This window comes from Hemitrygon akajei, chromosome 6, assembly GCF_048418815.1.
Source record: "Hemitrygon akajei chromosome 6, sHemAka1.3, whole genome shotgun sequence".
Lineage (NCBI taxonomy): Eukaryota > Metazoa > Chordata > Chondrichthyes > Myliobatiformes > Dasyatidae > Hemitrygon > Hemitrygon akajei.
In genome coordinates this window covers 69,062,205-69,079,826 of record NC_133129.1, presented here as the reverse complement: position 1 = coordinate 69,079,826, position 17,622 = coordinate 69,062,205, and the positions used below count along the sequence as shown (strand labels likewise).

Below are 17,622 nucleotides of genomic sequence, written 5' to 3'. Positions count from 1 at the left end.
GTGAGACCGCACCTAGAATATTGTGTGCAGTTTTGGTCCCCTAATCTGAGGAAAGACATTCTTGCCATAGAGGAAATACAGAGAAGGTTCACCAGATTGATTTCTGGGATGGCAGGACTTTCATATGAAGAAAGACTGGATCAACTAGGCTTATACTCACTGGAATTTAGAAGATTGAGGGGGTATCTTATTGAAACGTATAAAATTCTAAAGGGATTGGACAGGCTAGATGCAGGAGGATTGTTTCCGATGTTGGGGAAGTCCAGAACGAGGGGTCACAGTTTAAGGATAAAGGGGAAGCCTTTTAGGACCGAGATGAGGAAAAACTTCTTCACACAGAGAGTGGTGAATCTGTGGAATTCTCTGCCACAGGAAGCAGTTGAGGCCGGTTCATTGGCTACATTTAAGAGGAAGTTAGATATAGCCCTTGTGGCTAAAGGGATCAGGGGGTATGGAGAGAAAGCAGGTACAGGGTTCTGAGTTGGATGATCAGCCATGATGATACTGAATGGCAGTGCAGGCTCGAAGGGCCAAATGGCCTACTCCTGCACCTATTTTCTATGTTTCAACATTCTTTGACTGCTAAGACCAAAATTGTGTTCTTATTGAACCCTTGTACACTGCGTAAAGAACTCCTTACCCTTATTCTCCAACGCTATTGGAATAAAAGCTAATGTAACATTTGTTTTCCTGATTGTTTGATGTGGCCACTGTTATATTCCAGCATGTCCTCAATCACGAGTTCTTAGCACCAAACTAAAATGTTAGACGATCACATTTTAAAATGACTAGTTTGATAAACAGCTGGCTTTCTGACAACTCATTTTACATCTGTAAAATGCAAGTCAAAAATAATTTAAGATACCTTACATTAAAAGCATAATATTAAAATTCTTGTGTATCCTCTTTGCTTTTAATTTTTAGCTGAATGTGAAGAAATACTTAACAAAACAAAAGAAGTGCAAAAGAAGGTTAAAGAAAAGTATGCTATTTTGGAAAATAAGATGAAAAATGCTGATGCTGAGAGAGAAAAAGAATTGAAGGATGCTCAGAAGAAACTTGATGATGCCAAAAAGAAAGCTGACATATCCACTAAGAAGACAAAGGAGAAAAAACAGGTACCTGCACTTGAAATGTGTGGTTCTATATCTACGGTGGCATGCAAAAGTTTGGGCAACCCTGGTCAAAATTTCTGTTACTGTGAATAGCTAAGTGAGTAAAAGATGGTCTGCTTTCCAAAAGGCATAAAGTTAAAGATGACACATTTATTTAATATTCTAAGCAAGATTACTTTTTTATTTCCACCTTTTACAGTTTCAAAATAACATAAAAGGAAAAGGGCCCGAAGCAAAAGTTTGGGTACCCTGCATGGTCAGTACTTAGTAACACCCCCTTTGGCAAGCATCACAGCTTGTAAACACTTTCTGTAGACAACTAAGAGTCTTTCAATTCTCGTTTGGAGGATTTTCGCCCATTCTTCCTAGCAAAAAGCTTCTAGTTCTGTGAGAGTCTTGGGCTGTCTTGCATGCACTGCTCTTTTGAGGTCTGCTAAATCTTCCTGAAGGTCTTTTGTAGTCAAGCGGAGGTTTTGATTTGCCTTTCTAGCAGTCCTACGAGCAGTTCTCTTGGAAAATTTTCTTGATCTTCCAGACCTCAACTTGACCTCCACCGTTCCTGTTAACTGCCATTTCTTAATTACGTTATGAACTAAGGAAACGGGTACCTGAAAACGCTTTGCTATCTTCTTATAGCCTTCTCCTGCTTTGTGGGCATCATTTATTTTAATTTTCAGAGTGCTAGGCAGCTGCTTAGAGGAGCCCATGGCTGCTGATGGTTGGGACAAGGTTTGAGGAGTCAGGGTATTTATTAAAGCTTTGATATTTGCATTACCTGGCCTTTCCTAATGATGACTGTGAACAAGCCATAGCCCTAACAAGCTAATTAAGGTCTAGACCTTGGTAAAAGTTATCTGAGAGCTCAAATCTCTTGGGGTGCCCAAACTTTTGCATGGTGCTCCTTTGCTTTTTTCCACTCTATAATTGTACAAAACAAAAACAATACACTAATCTTGCTTAAAATGTTGAAAAGAATGTTTCATCTTTAACTTTATGACTTTTGGAGATCAGTTCATCTTCTATTCACTTAACTATTCACAATAACAGAAATTTTGACCAGGAGCGCCCAAACTTTTGCATGCCACTGTAAATATTGTTGATTTCTAGATAGTAAAGGCTGATTTATACTTGTGCATCGCATCTACGCCGTAGGTATTGCGTACCCTACGCTGTAGCGTGATGCACACCTCCCCAAAAAAGTAACACGCGTCGTGGCGACGCAGACTGTAACAACTGTGATTGGTCCGCTTGGTAGCATCGCATTTCCTCCTACGCATTTCCAGTTGTTTCTTCTCTGCCATGTCTGGACACCGATGCAAAACACATGAACTAAATCATCAAATCTACCTGCCGACATGCGAAAATGTTTGAAATGCATTTCCTCATCCATGTCTTTCATGAAGAAACTCAACACAGTGGCATTGGAAACCCCACCGCCAACTAGTGTTTTGGCGCACACCAACGCATGCTCGCTACGGCGTAGAGCCTATGCAGAAGTGAAAATCAGGGCTATGGTGTAGCCTGTACGCACAAGTATAAATCAGCCTTTAGACTTGTGTTAATTCAAAAGTTAACACTTATTTAAAATACCAAATAGATACTAGCACTTTTCCGAATTGGGTAATGTTTTTTTGTTGTTTCTTTGGCTCTGTCTGCTTGCAGACAGGAATGAATCTCTGGGATTCTATACCCAGATGGTTGAGGAGGCTATTTCAAGAGCAAGCATAAAAGTTTTGAAATATTAGGCTATTGAAGCTTGTGGAAAATGGGCCCAGAGGCTAAGGCCTAGTGCCAATCAGCCATGGTCTTATCAAATGGTGGGTAGGTTTGAGGGGCCTACTGCTGCTTGTATCTTCAAGTGTTCTTGTGTACCTAAAAATAAAAACGGTCAATAGTGCAGACTAATCATCTTTATTTAATATTCTCTTGGATTATATAGTACATTTGATCAGCATTTGCTTACGTAGCATAACTTTAGAAGGTTTCAGAATGAGGAAAAGGAAAAATTGTTTCTGGAGTTTATTCAACTTATTTTCTCTAATAAGCAACTTTATATTTATATCTGTAGGAAATGGATGCTTTACTTTTAGAATTAGAGTCATTGAAGAATGAGCAGACTGGATATAAAGAGCAGATTGAGGCTGTGGATACAGCTATCAAATCCTACAAGGAACAGATTGAAAACATGGCTGAAGAAGTGGCTAATAATAAGGTATTAATGATTAGAATTTGGGTTAGGTAAAGGTGATTTACATTTTTCTTTGTTCTTTGTATCAGACATTTTCAATCATGATTTTTTTTAAAGTGTGGATGTGTATTTCTTTGTGTTTTATGCACATGACGATTGTAATCTACAGATTTTAGTTTTTCATTTTTAAAACATGCTGTGCTTTACTCTGAAATTATGCATGATTTAAAACAATTCCCACTCTGATCATGTTTAAATTGCAGGGGCTGTTCCATGCTATATCTCTAAATAAATAAAATAAATTACAACCTCCAGAGGTACTTTGTATAAAAAAGAGACATGAGAGTATGTCTCTACTGCTAAGTATTACATCTGCCCTTACATCTAGGGTCTTAAGCAGGGCTTCCAGGTGAAGCAGCATTTGTGAGTACACGAGTGTCATTTATTGCATCTGATGCGGCCTCTAAATTGCTTCCTGTCTATATGGAAATTGCTTTGTTGAGCACCTTTGTTCTGTCCACCATAGCAGTCAGGATCTCCCAGTGGCCAGCCATTTTAATTCCACTTCCCATTTGCACAGAGACATGTCCTGTACTGCCAAATTGAAGCTAGGCATAGATTAGAACACCTTCTAATATCCTGTCATGTCATCTCCAACCTGATGACATCAGCATTGCTTACTCTAATTTCTGGTAAGCACCCCTCTGCTTTCCCTTTTCTCCACCCTCCCACACTTTAGTTTTTCCTTATCCCTCTGGCACCCTTACCCCTTCTCTTTCCTCTCCCCTGCTTTCCCTACATGCCCATCAGCCCCACCTTCTTCCCTCTGGCTCCCCACCTCCTTCCCATTATTGCATGGTCTCCTATGAGATTCCATCTTGTTCAGCCTTTGCCTCTTCCACCTGTCACTTCCCACTAACCCCATAACCACCCCCCCCCCCCCCGATTCAACAGTTGCCTAGGGGGTCATGCACCTTTCCCTTTCCCTTCTTTACCCTTTTATTCTGGCTGATGGATGCACCATCAATAACTCACGCTGAGACTTAGGAAGTGAGATATCGGCTTTTATTGACTGAAGAACAACACTACATCCTGGGAAAATGAGGGAGAGCAGCAGGCCACAGTCGCCTTTATACAGGGGTCTGTGGGAGGAGCCACAGGGGCAGTCAGCAGGGTCTGTGGGAGGAGCCACAGGAGCAGTCAAATCTTAGCCTGAAATATCAACTCTTTTCCTCCGTGGATGCTGCCCGATGTGCTGAGTCCTCCAGCATTGTACTAAAGATTTCTTTGTCAGGAGGCATGAGTGCAGATCTCAGCATACATCTTTGCATCACTACTGCCCTAATCTGTGGCCCTAAGCGCTACTGCTGTCTGGAATGGCTTTGGGTTGCCATGGATTAATAATACTGAGTTGGAAACTCTCTACTAAATTGTGCGGGTCTGTTTTCAATATTTGTTATTGGAGGAAACCACTAAAGTAATTTCCTTAAGCAAGGATATTTCAATTTCATAATTTCTTTATTGATTTCATTTGATTTAGCATTAAGGCAGAATGTGGCATCCGTTTAAGACTTTAGCCATTTTTGGACAAACTAATGAGCACAAAATTTAAAATGAAAGAATACAAATAATCCACATATAAGAGCTTATGTGATTTATTTGATTTATACTTGTGTTTTGTAGGAGGCTGTGAAGATGGCTCAGGACAAGCTGGTTAACCAAAAGGAAGCTATAAAGACCCAGAACAAAGAAATTCAAATTAAAAACAATTCAATATCAGAGTTAGTAAAACAGAAGAATGAAGCTCAGTTGAAAATCCAGGAACTGGAACACAATATCAATAAGCATAAACGTGACACTGCTGATGCTGCTGCAAAAGTAAGTTCAAAAAACATATAGAATAAGTCATTTGTTTCCTGGCTGGTATTGTTCATTCAGTAGGTCATACAGTATAATGGAAGGTTTATCTTCAATACATTTTGCAACTAATAGTGTTGCTATAAATACAAAACTCTGGGGTTCCAAACAACAAGGCTGTATTAACAATATGGCCAGCAAGGTGATCAAACTGATCAGCCAGACACTTAGTATTAGAATTTGTCAGGCATACTATTGTTTTCTCTTAAAATCACAAAATAGTATACTACCTAAAGGACCCATAAAAATAACTTCATCAGCATTGTAGTTTATGGCTTCTCAAGTGATTTGCTTTTTAAGTTACGTATTGTGGATTTCTGGCGTTATCATTCTTTCAGGCACTGACTTCTAGATTGTCATGACTCATTCCCACCTGCTGCTTAATGATCTTTACATATAAGAATATGGAAGTGCACCCCATGGTTTCTCTGTTGAAGCCTATCATTTATTATTCTTTCCCTAATGAATAACAATTCATTTATGTGGATTGAATTCTATTTTCCCACTTCATGCCTTCATTGATATCTTTTCTACAAACTAGATTTTTCTTGAACTATGTCAACCACACTGTCACCTTTGGTATCAAAAGGAAATTTCTTAATTGTGGCATTTACATTTTAGTCCAAATTATTTAGTAAAAACTTTGTAAAACAAATGCCTTTTACCAAGTTGTGCAGAACCCTACAGGATACAGGATACATTGTTCTAACTTTTTTGATCTTTCTTCAAAGTAAGTTTGCTACTTTTCTTTGGATTCCATCTGCATTTCTTTTCTTTCAATCAATCCATTGTATAAGCACTCCATTAAATTCTTTCCTCTGATCGAAAATCCTTGTTACCTCAAAAAAATTCAATTGGATTTGCTTTGCAGAACCTTCCCTTAACAAATCTGTACTTGATTGTTTTTGGTCTCAGTTCATTCCCTTTTTTGTCGTCTTCCTCTACCTTTTATTTTGGTCTCCCTTGCTCTTTTGTCAGCAGCAAAGACAAAATGCACAGCTTACCATGCTCCCTGCAAGGAATTTGAAAATACAGCTGCTTTTCAGAAAATGTTATTGCAACGTAGCATGGTAATTTGAAAGTAACTTTAAGAAAAGATCAGAAGTTTCTTTGTAAATACCTCCTTTTGTTTGGTTATTTACCTTTCCAAGATTGAAGGTGACATGTAGGCTTCCTGCTTCAAAAATCACTCTCTGCTCTTCAATTCCATTTCTTCTATATAGGTATTCACTTTTTTGTACATCTAGTGTACAATACATCAGATTTATTTGTTACTTGTCTATACTAATTAAATATATGATAATTCCCTGACCTGATAATTAGAAGCAATTTGCAAAAAAAAATATGTGTGGGAATTCAGACTAAAACCAGTTTGTATGAAAGTTCATATTGAAGAACATCATTTTAATTATAATTCTGTAGAACGACTAATGTTTTTGTTTGAAAATTTCACAACTTTGATAATAGTTAAAAAATAGTAGATATACGAAATATAAATATAGGGGAAATTGCTGATCCTGTCTATAAAAACTCCTCAATGAAATCATGAAGAAGCAGTTACATTTACATAGCTCTATTTGCCAAATGGAAGTTCCTTGTAATAGTGGCAAACAAGAATGTTGGGAAGAGAAGAGAAAGAGAAGTTTGTTGAGAGAGAGGTGAGTTGGGTGAAGCTGAAGGCATAGCTAAGAGGTTGTAGGAATTGGGGCTGAGTTTTGCTCTCTGATATGGAAGAACATTTGTGACAAGCTTATGGACTCTCAGTGAGGTAGATTCAAGCTGAATGCTGTCATTACTTAGAAGAAAGAATATTACAGCACAATACAAGCCATTCAGCCCACAATGCTGTTCCCACCTTTTAACGTACTCTAAAGATCAATTTAACTCTACCCTCCAACATAGCCATTTTTTAATTGTCCATGTGCCCATCGAGGAATTTCTTCAATACGCCTAATGTATCTGCCTCTATCACCACCGCTAGCAGGGTGTTCCAGGCACCCACACTTTTCTGTGTAAAGAACTTGCATCTGACATCCCCCTGTACTTTTTACGAATCATCTTAAAATTAGGCCCCCTTGAATGAGTCATGACTGCCTTTGGAAAACGTCTCCGGCTATCTACTCTATACTTGTCATCTTGTACACCTCTATCAGGTCGCCTCTTATTCTTCCTTGCTCCAAAGAGAAAAGCCCTAGCTCACTCAACCTATCTTCATAAGACGTTCTTTCTCGTCCAAGCAGCATCTTGGTAAATCTCTTACGCACCCCAAGATCATGCAGTTCCTCTATACTGCCAAGAATCCAGCCATTAAACTTGTATTCCACCTTCAAATTTGATCTTCCAAAATGAATCTCTTCACACTTCCTGGTTGAACTCCAGCTGCCTTTCCTCTGCCCCACTATGCAATCAGTCAATGTCTCATTGCAACCTACAATAACCCTTCACACAATCTACAACTCCACCAACCTTCATGTCATCTGCGAATGAACTAATCAACCCTTCCAATTTGTTGTCGAAGTTATCACAAGGAGTGGTGTTCCCAGAACTGATCCCTGCAGAACACCACTGATCACCAACCTCCAGGCAGAAAACTCTTCATCTACTACCACCCCTGCCTTCTGAATTGGCAAGCCAATTCTATGTCCACACAACCAGATCTCCCCATATCACATGCTCTTAAAGATAGTGGAGTCAAGGGATATGGGGAGAAGGCAGGAACGGGGTACCGATTGTGGATGATCAGCCATGATCACAGTGAATGGTGGTGCTGGCTTGAAGGGCCGAATGGCCTACTCCTGCACCTATTGTCTATTGTCCTCACCTTCTCAATGAGCCTACTGTGGGGAGCCCTATCAAATGCCTCACTAAAATCCACATATATCACATCCATTGCTGTCTCTACCATCATCATTGTGTTTTCTCACATTCTCAAAGAATTCAATCAGGTTTGTGAGGCAAGACCTGCCCCCCAAAGCGCCTTGTTGACTATCTGAATAGTCATAAATCTCTCTAAGAATTCTTTGCAATAATTTGCCCACCAATGAAGTAAGACTTGCTGGTCTATAATTCCCTCCTCCCTTTCTTGAATGAAGGAATAACATTTGCCACCTTACAATCATCTGGTACTATTTCTGAGGCCAATGAGGAGACAAAGATCTTTGCCAAAGGCGCAGCAATCTCTTCCCTCATTTCCCCTAGTAATCCTGTCTGGTCCTGGCTTATCTATCTGAATGTTTTTCAAAGGTTCTAGCATATTCCCTATCTTAACATCAACATGTTCAAGCATATTAGCCTGTTATACACTGTTTTCACAAACATCTCACTCGTGAACAGTGAAGCAAAGTATTCATTAAGGACCTTCCCTATCTCCTCTAACTCCAGGCACATGTTTCCTCTACTGTCCATGATCAATCTTAACCTAATTCTGGCTGTCCTGTTCTTCACAAGCATGTAGAATGCCTTTGGGTTTTCCTTAATCCTACTCACAAAGACCCTCTCATACCACCTTCAGCTTCTTCCTGCTGCCTTCTAACTCCAGAGCCCTGTGTGAGCCTTACTTTCCAGACCTTAAGTAAGCTTTTTCTCTTCCTGTTGACTAGATATTCACATCTTTTGTCAACCATGGTTCCTTCACCCTACTATCCTTTCCCTGTCTCAATGGGACAAAACTGTCCAGAATATCCAGCAAGTGTTCCCTAAACAACTTCTACATTCTGTTGTGCATTTCCTTGAGTACATCTGTTCCCAATTTATGCTCCCCAGTTCCTGCCTAAAATCATTATAATTCCTCCTTTCCCAATTAAATACTTTCCTATACCATCTGCTCTTATCCCTCTCCAAGGCTATAGTAAAGGTCAGGGAGTTGTGGTCACTTTCTCTAAAATGCTCTGCCACTGAGAGATCTGACACCTGACCTGGTTCATGGCCTAGCACTAAATTCAATCTGGCCTCTCCAGTTGTTTGGTCTACATATTGAATCAGAAATCCTTCCTGGACACACCTAAAGAATTCTGCCCCATCCAAATCTTTTGCCAATCAATATTAGGGAAGTTGAAGTTCCCTTGACGACAACCTTGTTGTTTTTGGACCTTTCCAAAATCTGCCTCCCGACCTGTTCCTCAGTGTTGCTTTTACTATTAGGGGTGTCTATAGAATACACCAAATAGAGTGATTGCTCCCTTCCTGCCTTCCACCCACACTGACTCAGTAGACAGTTTCTTCATGATCTCATTCCTTTCTGCACCTGCAAAACTATCCCTGATTACCAATGCCCCTTTCCCACTTCTTTTTCTTCCCTCACTGTCCTTTTAGAAACATAACATCTAAACCCTGGAATAACCAGCAGCCATTCCTGCCCTTGTGAATCTGTAAAAAGCTTCCCGTCATCTCTACAAGTTGTTAATTGCTTGATTTCCTTACCCTTTCTTTTTTAGCAGTCTCTCAGCGCCAAGCCTGATAGGTAGAACCTGCCAATTAATAGAGCTGCTTCTTTACAGTTCCAGAGACCCTGGCTCAATTCTGACATCAGGTGACACCTGTGTGGAGTTTGTATGTTGTTCCTGTCACCATGTGGGTTTCTCTGGGTGCCCTGGTTTTCTTCCATGTCCCAAAGACATACAGGTTGATAGGTTAATTGGCCCCTGTAAATTGTTTCTTGTAGTGGTGAATGGTAGAATCTGGGGGATTGTCAAAGAATGTTAGTGTAACAGGGTCAGCGAGTCAAAGGGCTTGTTTCTGGTATCACTTTGACTCTGACCTTGTTTTAAAAAAATGAAATGGACTCTGTAATCATGAATGATGATTGGATACAGCTTGGATGTTAGTCCTATTTGATCCCTGTACACTGTGCAAGAAGGCACAGTGTCCTTTTGAGTTTAATTTGATTGTTAGGCTAATAATACTTTACAGCTGGGGCAGAAAATAATTCATTCTCTTTGAGATGAACTAGTTCTTATGAGATTCGTTTAATTAAAAGATTGGAGTTGGGCTGTTGTTTTTTTTTAAAAAAACTATTCTTTCTCTTATTTGAAACTTTTGCAGGTGACTCGGATGCAGAAAGAGTATGAATGGATTAATTCTGAAAAACACCTCTTTGGCCAGACTAACACAGTCTATGATTTTAAAGCAAATTGTCCTAAAGAAGCAGGCCAGCAGCTGCAGGAACTACAGCAGAAGAAAGACAAACTTGGCAAAAATGTTAATGTGAGGGCAATGAATATGCTGAGCCAGGCCGAGGATCGGGTATGATTTTACTTATGAAGCTCTTTAGAAATTATAAGAAATGAAAGCAGATATACACTCAGTGGCTACTTTATTAGGTACACCTGCATGTTAACGTAAATATCTAATCAGCCAATCATTTGGCAGTAACTCGATGCATAAAAGCATGCAGACATGGTCAAGAGGTTCAGTTGTTTTTCAGACTAAACATCAGATTGGGGAGGAAATGTGATCTAAGTGACTTTGACCGTGGAATGATTGTTGGTGCCAGGTGGGGTGGTTTGACTATCTGAGAAACTGCTGGTCTGGGATTTTCACGCACAGCAGTCTCTAGAGTTTACAAAGCAAGGGAGAAAAAACATATAGTGCATGGCAGTTCTGTGCCTGAAAATGTCTTGTTAATGAGAGAGGTCAGAGGAGAATGGCCAAACTAGTTCAAGCTGATAGGAAGGTGACAGTAACACAAATAACCACACATTACAACAGTGGTGTGTAGAAGAGCATCTCTGAATGCACATGTCAAACCTTGAATTGGATGGGCTATCTCCTGTACCTAATAAAATGGCCAATGAGTGTATATCTACATATTTAATATTTGTGTTCCCCACAAGTGAACTGTTTTTATATGTATTAACAAAAAAAAAGCATGGCCATCTCCTAAATGTAAATAATTAAGTTTTTTTTTTACAAAGACATTTAATTAGCTACCTGCATCAAAGATAATGGCTTGGAACTTACTGTTAATTTCAGTTAAGTTAGTTATGCATGACCTTTCCATAATTTTAATTACCTTAATTTAAACTATATCTTGTAAAAGAGTTTGTCGTATACACGTTACCATTAAGTAGCTTCAAAAATTGGTGTGGGCTTATTTTGACGTTTGTGCTGGTAAAGGAAGACTTCATTGATTAATAATCACAGGTGATGATATGTGTGCTCTTTAACACAATTCCTTGTTACCATTTATCTTTACTAAAAATACTCATTAAAGAGCATTAAGGTGGTGTTTGTTCTCTGGTTGTGGGAGTGAATTCTTCTGGGTCCTGTTTGGATCACATCACATTTGGATGGCTGTTACAATTTCTTTCCTTTTTTTAAAAAAACCCATGTGCATCTCCATGAGTATTTGATTTATTTTGACTAAACATTCCATAGCGAGCTCTACAAACTGTATAAAGAGGTTGAGCACTGAAATCTCAGTGCAATGCATAATTTGATCATGGCTTCCATATGAAATGTCTGAAGATTGCACTTACACAATGAAAAATACATTTTAATTTAATCTGTGAATAGTTATATTCATATCTGATTATTAAACTTTGTGTTATTGTGAATATTAAGAAACTGCATTGATTCATATTCTAGATACCAGTTTAATATAACTACCTGTTGACTTGTGTAAATAAAAAAATAATAACTGGATCTTGGAAAGCTTGATGAAATTTAAGTGGGCTCATTTTATGTTTCTTCACAGTACAATGATTTAATGAAAAAGAAAAGAATAGTGACAAATGACAAGTCAAAAATTCTTTCAACTATTGAAGAGCTAGATAAAAAGAAAAATGAAGCTTTGAATGTAGCTTGGAAACAGGTAAACAAAGATTTGTATCTCAACAGTTCTTTTGGTATTGGATTGGATTTTCTTTTGCAGTTTTCTTTATTTCCTTATGGCAGATGAAAGGCATTTCACTCAGAGTCTTTGCCAACTCAGAGCAATTTCATTCTCATTCTAATTTTCCATGAAACTATTTGCAATGTGCAAAACCACATTTGCTACAGCTCTACCACCCACCTACACTAGAGGCAATACAGTGGCAAATAACTTACCAACCTGCACATCTTTTGGATGTGTGGGGAATGGAACACTTGGGTAACCAAGTGTTCACCAGGACTATGTGCAAACTACACACAAACAGCACTGTAAAATAGGATTGAACTCTGGTCACTGGAACTAAAGTCAGCAGTTCTACAAGCCACATTTGTAAGGGATATTGAGCAATGTAGTTAAAAAACCTGCTTTGGGATGCTTAAATATATTGGGTTTTTAAAAGATTAAATCTGAAACGAATATAGTAGTATCAAAGCATATTGACCATGTTTAATAAAAACAAAGTCCATTGGAGTCCTTTGAGGGTGTAATAATCAGGGATTCCTATAGATAAAATTGAATTTAAAGGCTGTTTTATGTAGTGTCACAAAAATGCTACAAAAATTAAGACCTTGTAACATTGGAGGTAATATCTTAGAATGGATAGAGCAATAACTTAAATTAAGTAAATAACTTATACAAATTCATTCAGTCCTTTTGTTTAAGGATAGTGTTTGGTTAGCTCTGAGGAGTATGCAAAAATTTTACATAGATGAGTTAAGTGTGTGCAAAAAGTTTTTAAATGAAGTATCGAGGGGAAATTTGAGATCTTTTTTAGTGTGAAGAAACAGAAAAGCAGAATATTATTTAAAGGGATAGACTACAGGATCCTCCAGTACAGTTTTTGTAAATGTAACAAAGTTATTATGTAGGGTAGCAGATAATTAGGAAAGTAAATTGAATACTAACATTATTTCAGAGGCACAGAGCAAGTGTACAGAGTATTGGTGAGAGCATTCTTTTAGACACTGGATAAGAACTTAAGAAAGAGGAGCAGGAATAGGATGCTCAGCCCTCCCAGCAATTTAATGTGATTTTGCCTGATCTATATTATCCTCTTTTTTACGCAAATTTTCCATAGCTCTCTACTACTTCTTTAAGTACCCCAATGATCTAGCCTCTGCAACTCTCAAGAGGAGGAAGTCCTGGCAATTCCTATGCACCTTAGATTGTAAATGATGGCCCTGTAATCTTGTAACAATTGCCTCTTTTAAGAACTTGTATATTTACACTGGAGGAAATTCAGAGAAAGTTTGTTAGGTTGCTTCCTGACATGAAAGGATTGTCAGTGAGGGAAAGTTGGGCTTAATCTTTTAGAGGTTACAAGAAGTGAGAGATCTTCAAACATGTAGGATACCATGGGGTAAGATGGGATGGGGAAGGATAAACTGATGGTGCTTATCAAAAGTTAGATGATAAGGTGTTTCCTTTTGTGGGGACTCTCAAACTAGGGAGCCATCACTTTCAGAGATGGGGTGGGGGGGTTTCATTCATGTAATACTAAGATGCAGAAGAATTTCTTATGGAGGTCATGAATCCTTGGACTTCTCTGGAGCAGGGAGCTGTGGAGGCCAAATAATTTAAAATATTCAGACTGAGATTTCTGTACAGAGAAGCCAACAATTACAAGGAACAGGTGGGTAAGTAGAGCAGAGGTTATGATCTTTAATGGTGTAGCATGCTTAAGGTCTATACTGGCTTATAACTGTTACTACTGATGGTTTTATATTGATCAGTAACAGAGGATGGGCTTCCTGTAAAAGATATTTCATAATTGCTGGTATTGCAAGGACTATATTTGAATATGCCTTTTGTCTGTTATGCTGGATATTCTCTCGTAATTTATTTGTTGACTTTTTTCAAAGATTCCAAATCTCCCTTGCCCATCCCTCCCACCACCTTTTCATTCTTAAATTCCCAACTACTACTTTCTTCTTTCAAAACAGGATCTATTTCAAATTGGCAGTTGACCTTTATTGTATCATTATGAATAGTTGTTATATTTCACAATCGGTAGCAGAAAGTGGCACTGATGTTAAAGTTTAGCAGTGACCTTGCTAATCTACTTAATTGGGAGGAAGAGGTACAGCAGGGATAGGCAGTTTTTAAGTTGTGGTTCAGGTCTAATTTAATCCACAAAATTTATCACTGCGTGTTTATCAGAATCTTTAAGCAATCTGAGTTGGGCAAAAGATAGCCACATGTTAGTAATATGCTCCATCAAACTCCTGTGCCATTTGCTGGTTACAAATATCAGTATTGAAAATTACACATTAAGATTTTATATAGAATTTTTATTTTTGCTTTTTTGTTGTGATTTAACAAATTAGGAAAACAAATTAGGCTAAAAACATGTCCTGTTAAGTTCTACCCACTCTTGAAATGCAAAATCTGTCAAGTGAAGATGCAAAGTCAATTTGAAAATCAGGTTATGACTAGGTATTTATGCTGCTTGAATAGAGCAAATAATTCTCAACCAATCTGTGTTGAACCCTATGTATTTGCTGGTAGAATTTCTGTCAACCAAGGTTACCTTTATTATTTAGGTAAACCAAGATTTTGGCTCCATTTTCTCCACACTACTTCCTGGAGCAAAGGCCAAGTTAGTTCCTCCTGAAGGCAAGACTATACTAGATGGACTAGAATTCAAAGTAGCTCTTGGAGACGCTTGGAAGGAGAACCTAACCGAACTTAGTGGTGGTCAAAGGTATGTCTTTTTATTAAATTTTGAAATCATCTCTTGCAAAGAGATGTTAGAATAGTTCTCAGTGTCTTAGCCAACATTCTTCTCTCAGTCAACACTGCCTGAGTCAGTGGTAGAGGACAGATACACTAGTGAAGTTTAAGAGACTACTAGACAGGTATATGGAGGAATTTAAGGTGGGGGGGGGGGTTATATGGGAGGCAGGGTTTGAGAGTTGGCACAACATTGTCGGCCAAACGGCCTGTAATGTGCTGTACTATTCTATGTTCTATAACACTTTTAAAACTGATTTCATTTTACTGTATTTGGATAGTTGTGTGGAAATTGCTACATTTCCTACATTATTATAGTGACTGCAGTTCATTGGCTGCAAAATAATTTTGAATGTCCCAAAAGGAGTTTTTTTAAAAATCCTTATTTATGCATGTCTTCCTTTATTAATTGGTTCCTGATACTCACTAAGATGTTTAATTTATACATTCCAATTTTCAAACTCGGCAATGTGCTATCAGTAAATGCTGTCCTTTTATTCCTGAAAGTGTGCTTATTTTTTTAAATGAAGAATTAAATTACCACCTACCTCAGCATATAGTTTTGTGTGTGTCAAGACAATCCAAGCCAGCTGAGCCACAGTTTTGTAAGGAGATAGATATGTTGCATGCCAGATTTGATCAAAGACGTTTTTTCTTTGCTTACAAACTGCAGATATCTCAATGTTATTGACCTTTTTTATATTTAGGTTGATATTTGAACACTCAGTTTTTAGTCAGATGCTATTTTGAAATCAAGGCACTTGTATCCCCTATCCTGAACATCTTGAGATGTTACCTCATTGATTACTTCTTTGCCCTAAGTCATATTTTTTTAAAAATGAAATGAAAACCCAAGTAAGTTAGGGAGGTCAAACAATTTATAACAGGAAAAATACAAAGGGGATGAATTAATGATATTGAAAATCAAGTAATATTATGGTAAATTGAATGTTAATGTGCCATTGTGTCTATTCTATAGATCACTCGTGGCACTTTCTCTGATTCTGGCTATGCTACTTTTCAAACCTGCTCCAATTTATATTCTGGATGAAGTAGATGCAGCCTTGGACCTCTCACATACACAAAATATCGGCCAGATGCTGCGAACACATTTCCGCCATTCTCAGGTATATAAATTCTTCAGTCCGTTTTCTTTCCTCCATACTGAGATGTTGAATATTCTTTTTGCAGGGAATTTTGTTGACATTAAACCTGAATTTATCCATCCACACTGCTTACTATTGCAAACAGCTTGTCAAAGTCCTGATTCTTTAAACCTACAGATTGACCCTTGCTCAATGTCAAATGTGTGAACTTCTGCATTGTGTTTTGGTAGTCAAATGATGTCCTTGAATAGAACAGATGTTATTTTTGAGACAAGTAAAATTCCATTCCTATTTCTCTATCTAGTTGGTTACAAATCTGTTGTTTCTGGTGTAGATAATGTATAGGAAATGGGAATTACATATTTCTTCCAAGTCTCCATTAATGTAATTTCTTTTTTAACTTCTGTTCCTGCAGTTTATTGTTGTGTCATTGAAAGATGGTATGTTCAGTAATGCCAACACTTTATTCAAAACGAAGTTTGTGGACGGCGTGTCAACTGTCACAAGATTTGCTCAGAGTCAGAATGGTTCAGTCACACCCAAGAATCTCCCAAAAACAAAAGACAAGAGGAACAGACTGAAAATATAAGTATAAATAGCTTGTCCAAGCTTCTCCAGCACAGCAATATAGAATTGTGTATACTGTCTTCCATATATGTAATATCAGTTTTTTTCTTTCCCTTTTATATTTTTCTGATCTTTTTACATGTTTTCAATATTTCTAATAAACTTATGAATTGTTTTTATTCTATAATTATGTAAACTTTTCATGTAGTAACTTGTTGAAAATAAATCTCTTATTGCTTCGTTCTCACTTAGTGCTATTAGGTTGCAAGTTTTACACATTTGATGTTGCTGTCATTTGGTAATGGATCCTTTGTGGCACCAATTTTCTGTTTAAGACAGGACTATTACAATCATGTTCCTATCAAGTCCAGATGTACTTAAATTCCTTTCTTCCCACATTGAAACCTGGATTCACCACAGTATTGAATGTGAACTCCTTTTTAGATGCTCTCAGTCACAGAACTCATTTCCCATTTTCTTAGCATCTTGTATGATTTCCAACATTATAAAACCACTGTTGTGCTAATTAATTTATTCTTCTGATTTGTGGTTTTGTCTCCAGTTGGTTGATGCTGCACCAGTACTACCTGATGTATTAAACAAAAATCAGGAGAATAAATTATTCAGTTATTTCTTCATACATTGAAGAATTACTTCCACAGTGTAGTTTGCTTACAACTTAAATTGCAGTAGCCAATTAAAATGCCACTTTTAAAGAAAATTTAAAGTTTAAGAATCACTTGTCCAAACATTACTGAATGAACTTCTTTTAGTAATAATTAGCTTTAGTCTCTGAGGTTTTATTAGAATATTGGTTAAGCATTTCTAATTACTGAGTTGCTGAACTGTGAAGCAGTGTTTTTTCATTCCTTTTTTGTTCCATCTTACAATTAAGCAGCATAAATAATGATCAGAGAAATTGTATTCTGTATTTTATGGTTTATCAATATGGCGTCAAATATCTATCTACAAGTTGTTTTCACCAGAAGTATTTTGTCTCAAAGAAGTAACCATTTTAAATACTAATATGGTACACAGTTAAATTCCCAATTGCTATTAATATATATTCATTGTTTTTTGTTATTAAAATGAAAGTTGGATGCACTTATTAAGATGTGAAAGTGT

The 17,622-nt window shown here is 37.6% G+C and overlaps 1 protein-coding gene across 1 annotated transcript in view; it reads left to right on the top strand.

The window, feature by feature from the left end:
• The window catches only part of smc2 (structural maintenance of chromosomes 2), a 41,883-nt gene extending 25,139 nt beyond the window's left edge, over positions 1-16,744 (top strand). Inside the window, exons 17-24 of the mRNA XM_073048591.1 lie at positions 925-1,118; positions 3,184-3,327; positions 4,987-5,181; positions 10,261-10,461; positions 11,915-12,031; positions 14,635-14,795; positions 15,804-15,951; positions 16,346-16,744. Of these exons, the coding sequence (XP_072904692.1) occupies positions 925-1,118; positions 3,184-3,327; positions 4,987-5,181; positions 10,261-10,461; positions 11,915-12,031; positions 14,635-14,795; positions 15,804-15,951; positions 16,346-16,519 (1,334 nt within the window). The 3' untranslated portion in view covers positions 16,520-16,744. The remainder of the gene's footprint in view (positions 1-924; positions 1,119-3,183; positions 3,328-4,986; positions 5,182-10,260; positions 10,462-11,914; positions 12,032-14,634; positions 14,796-15,803; positions 15,952-16,345) is intronic.
• The last annotated feature ends 878 nt before the right edge of the window (positions 16,745-17,622 follow it).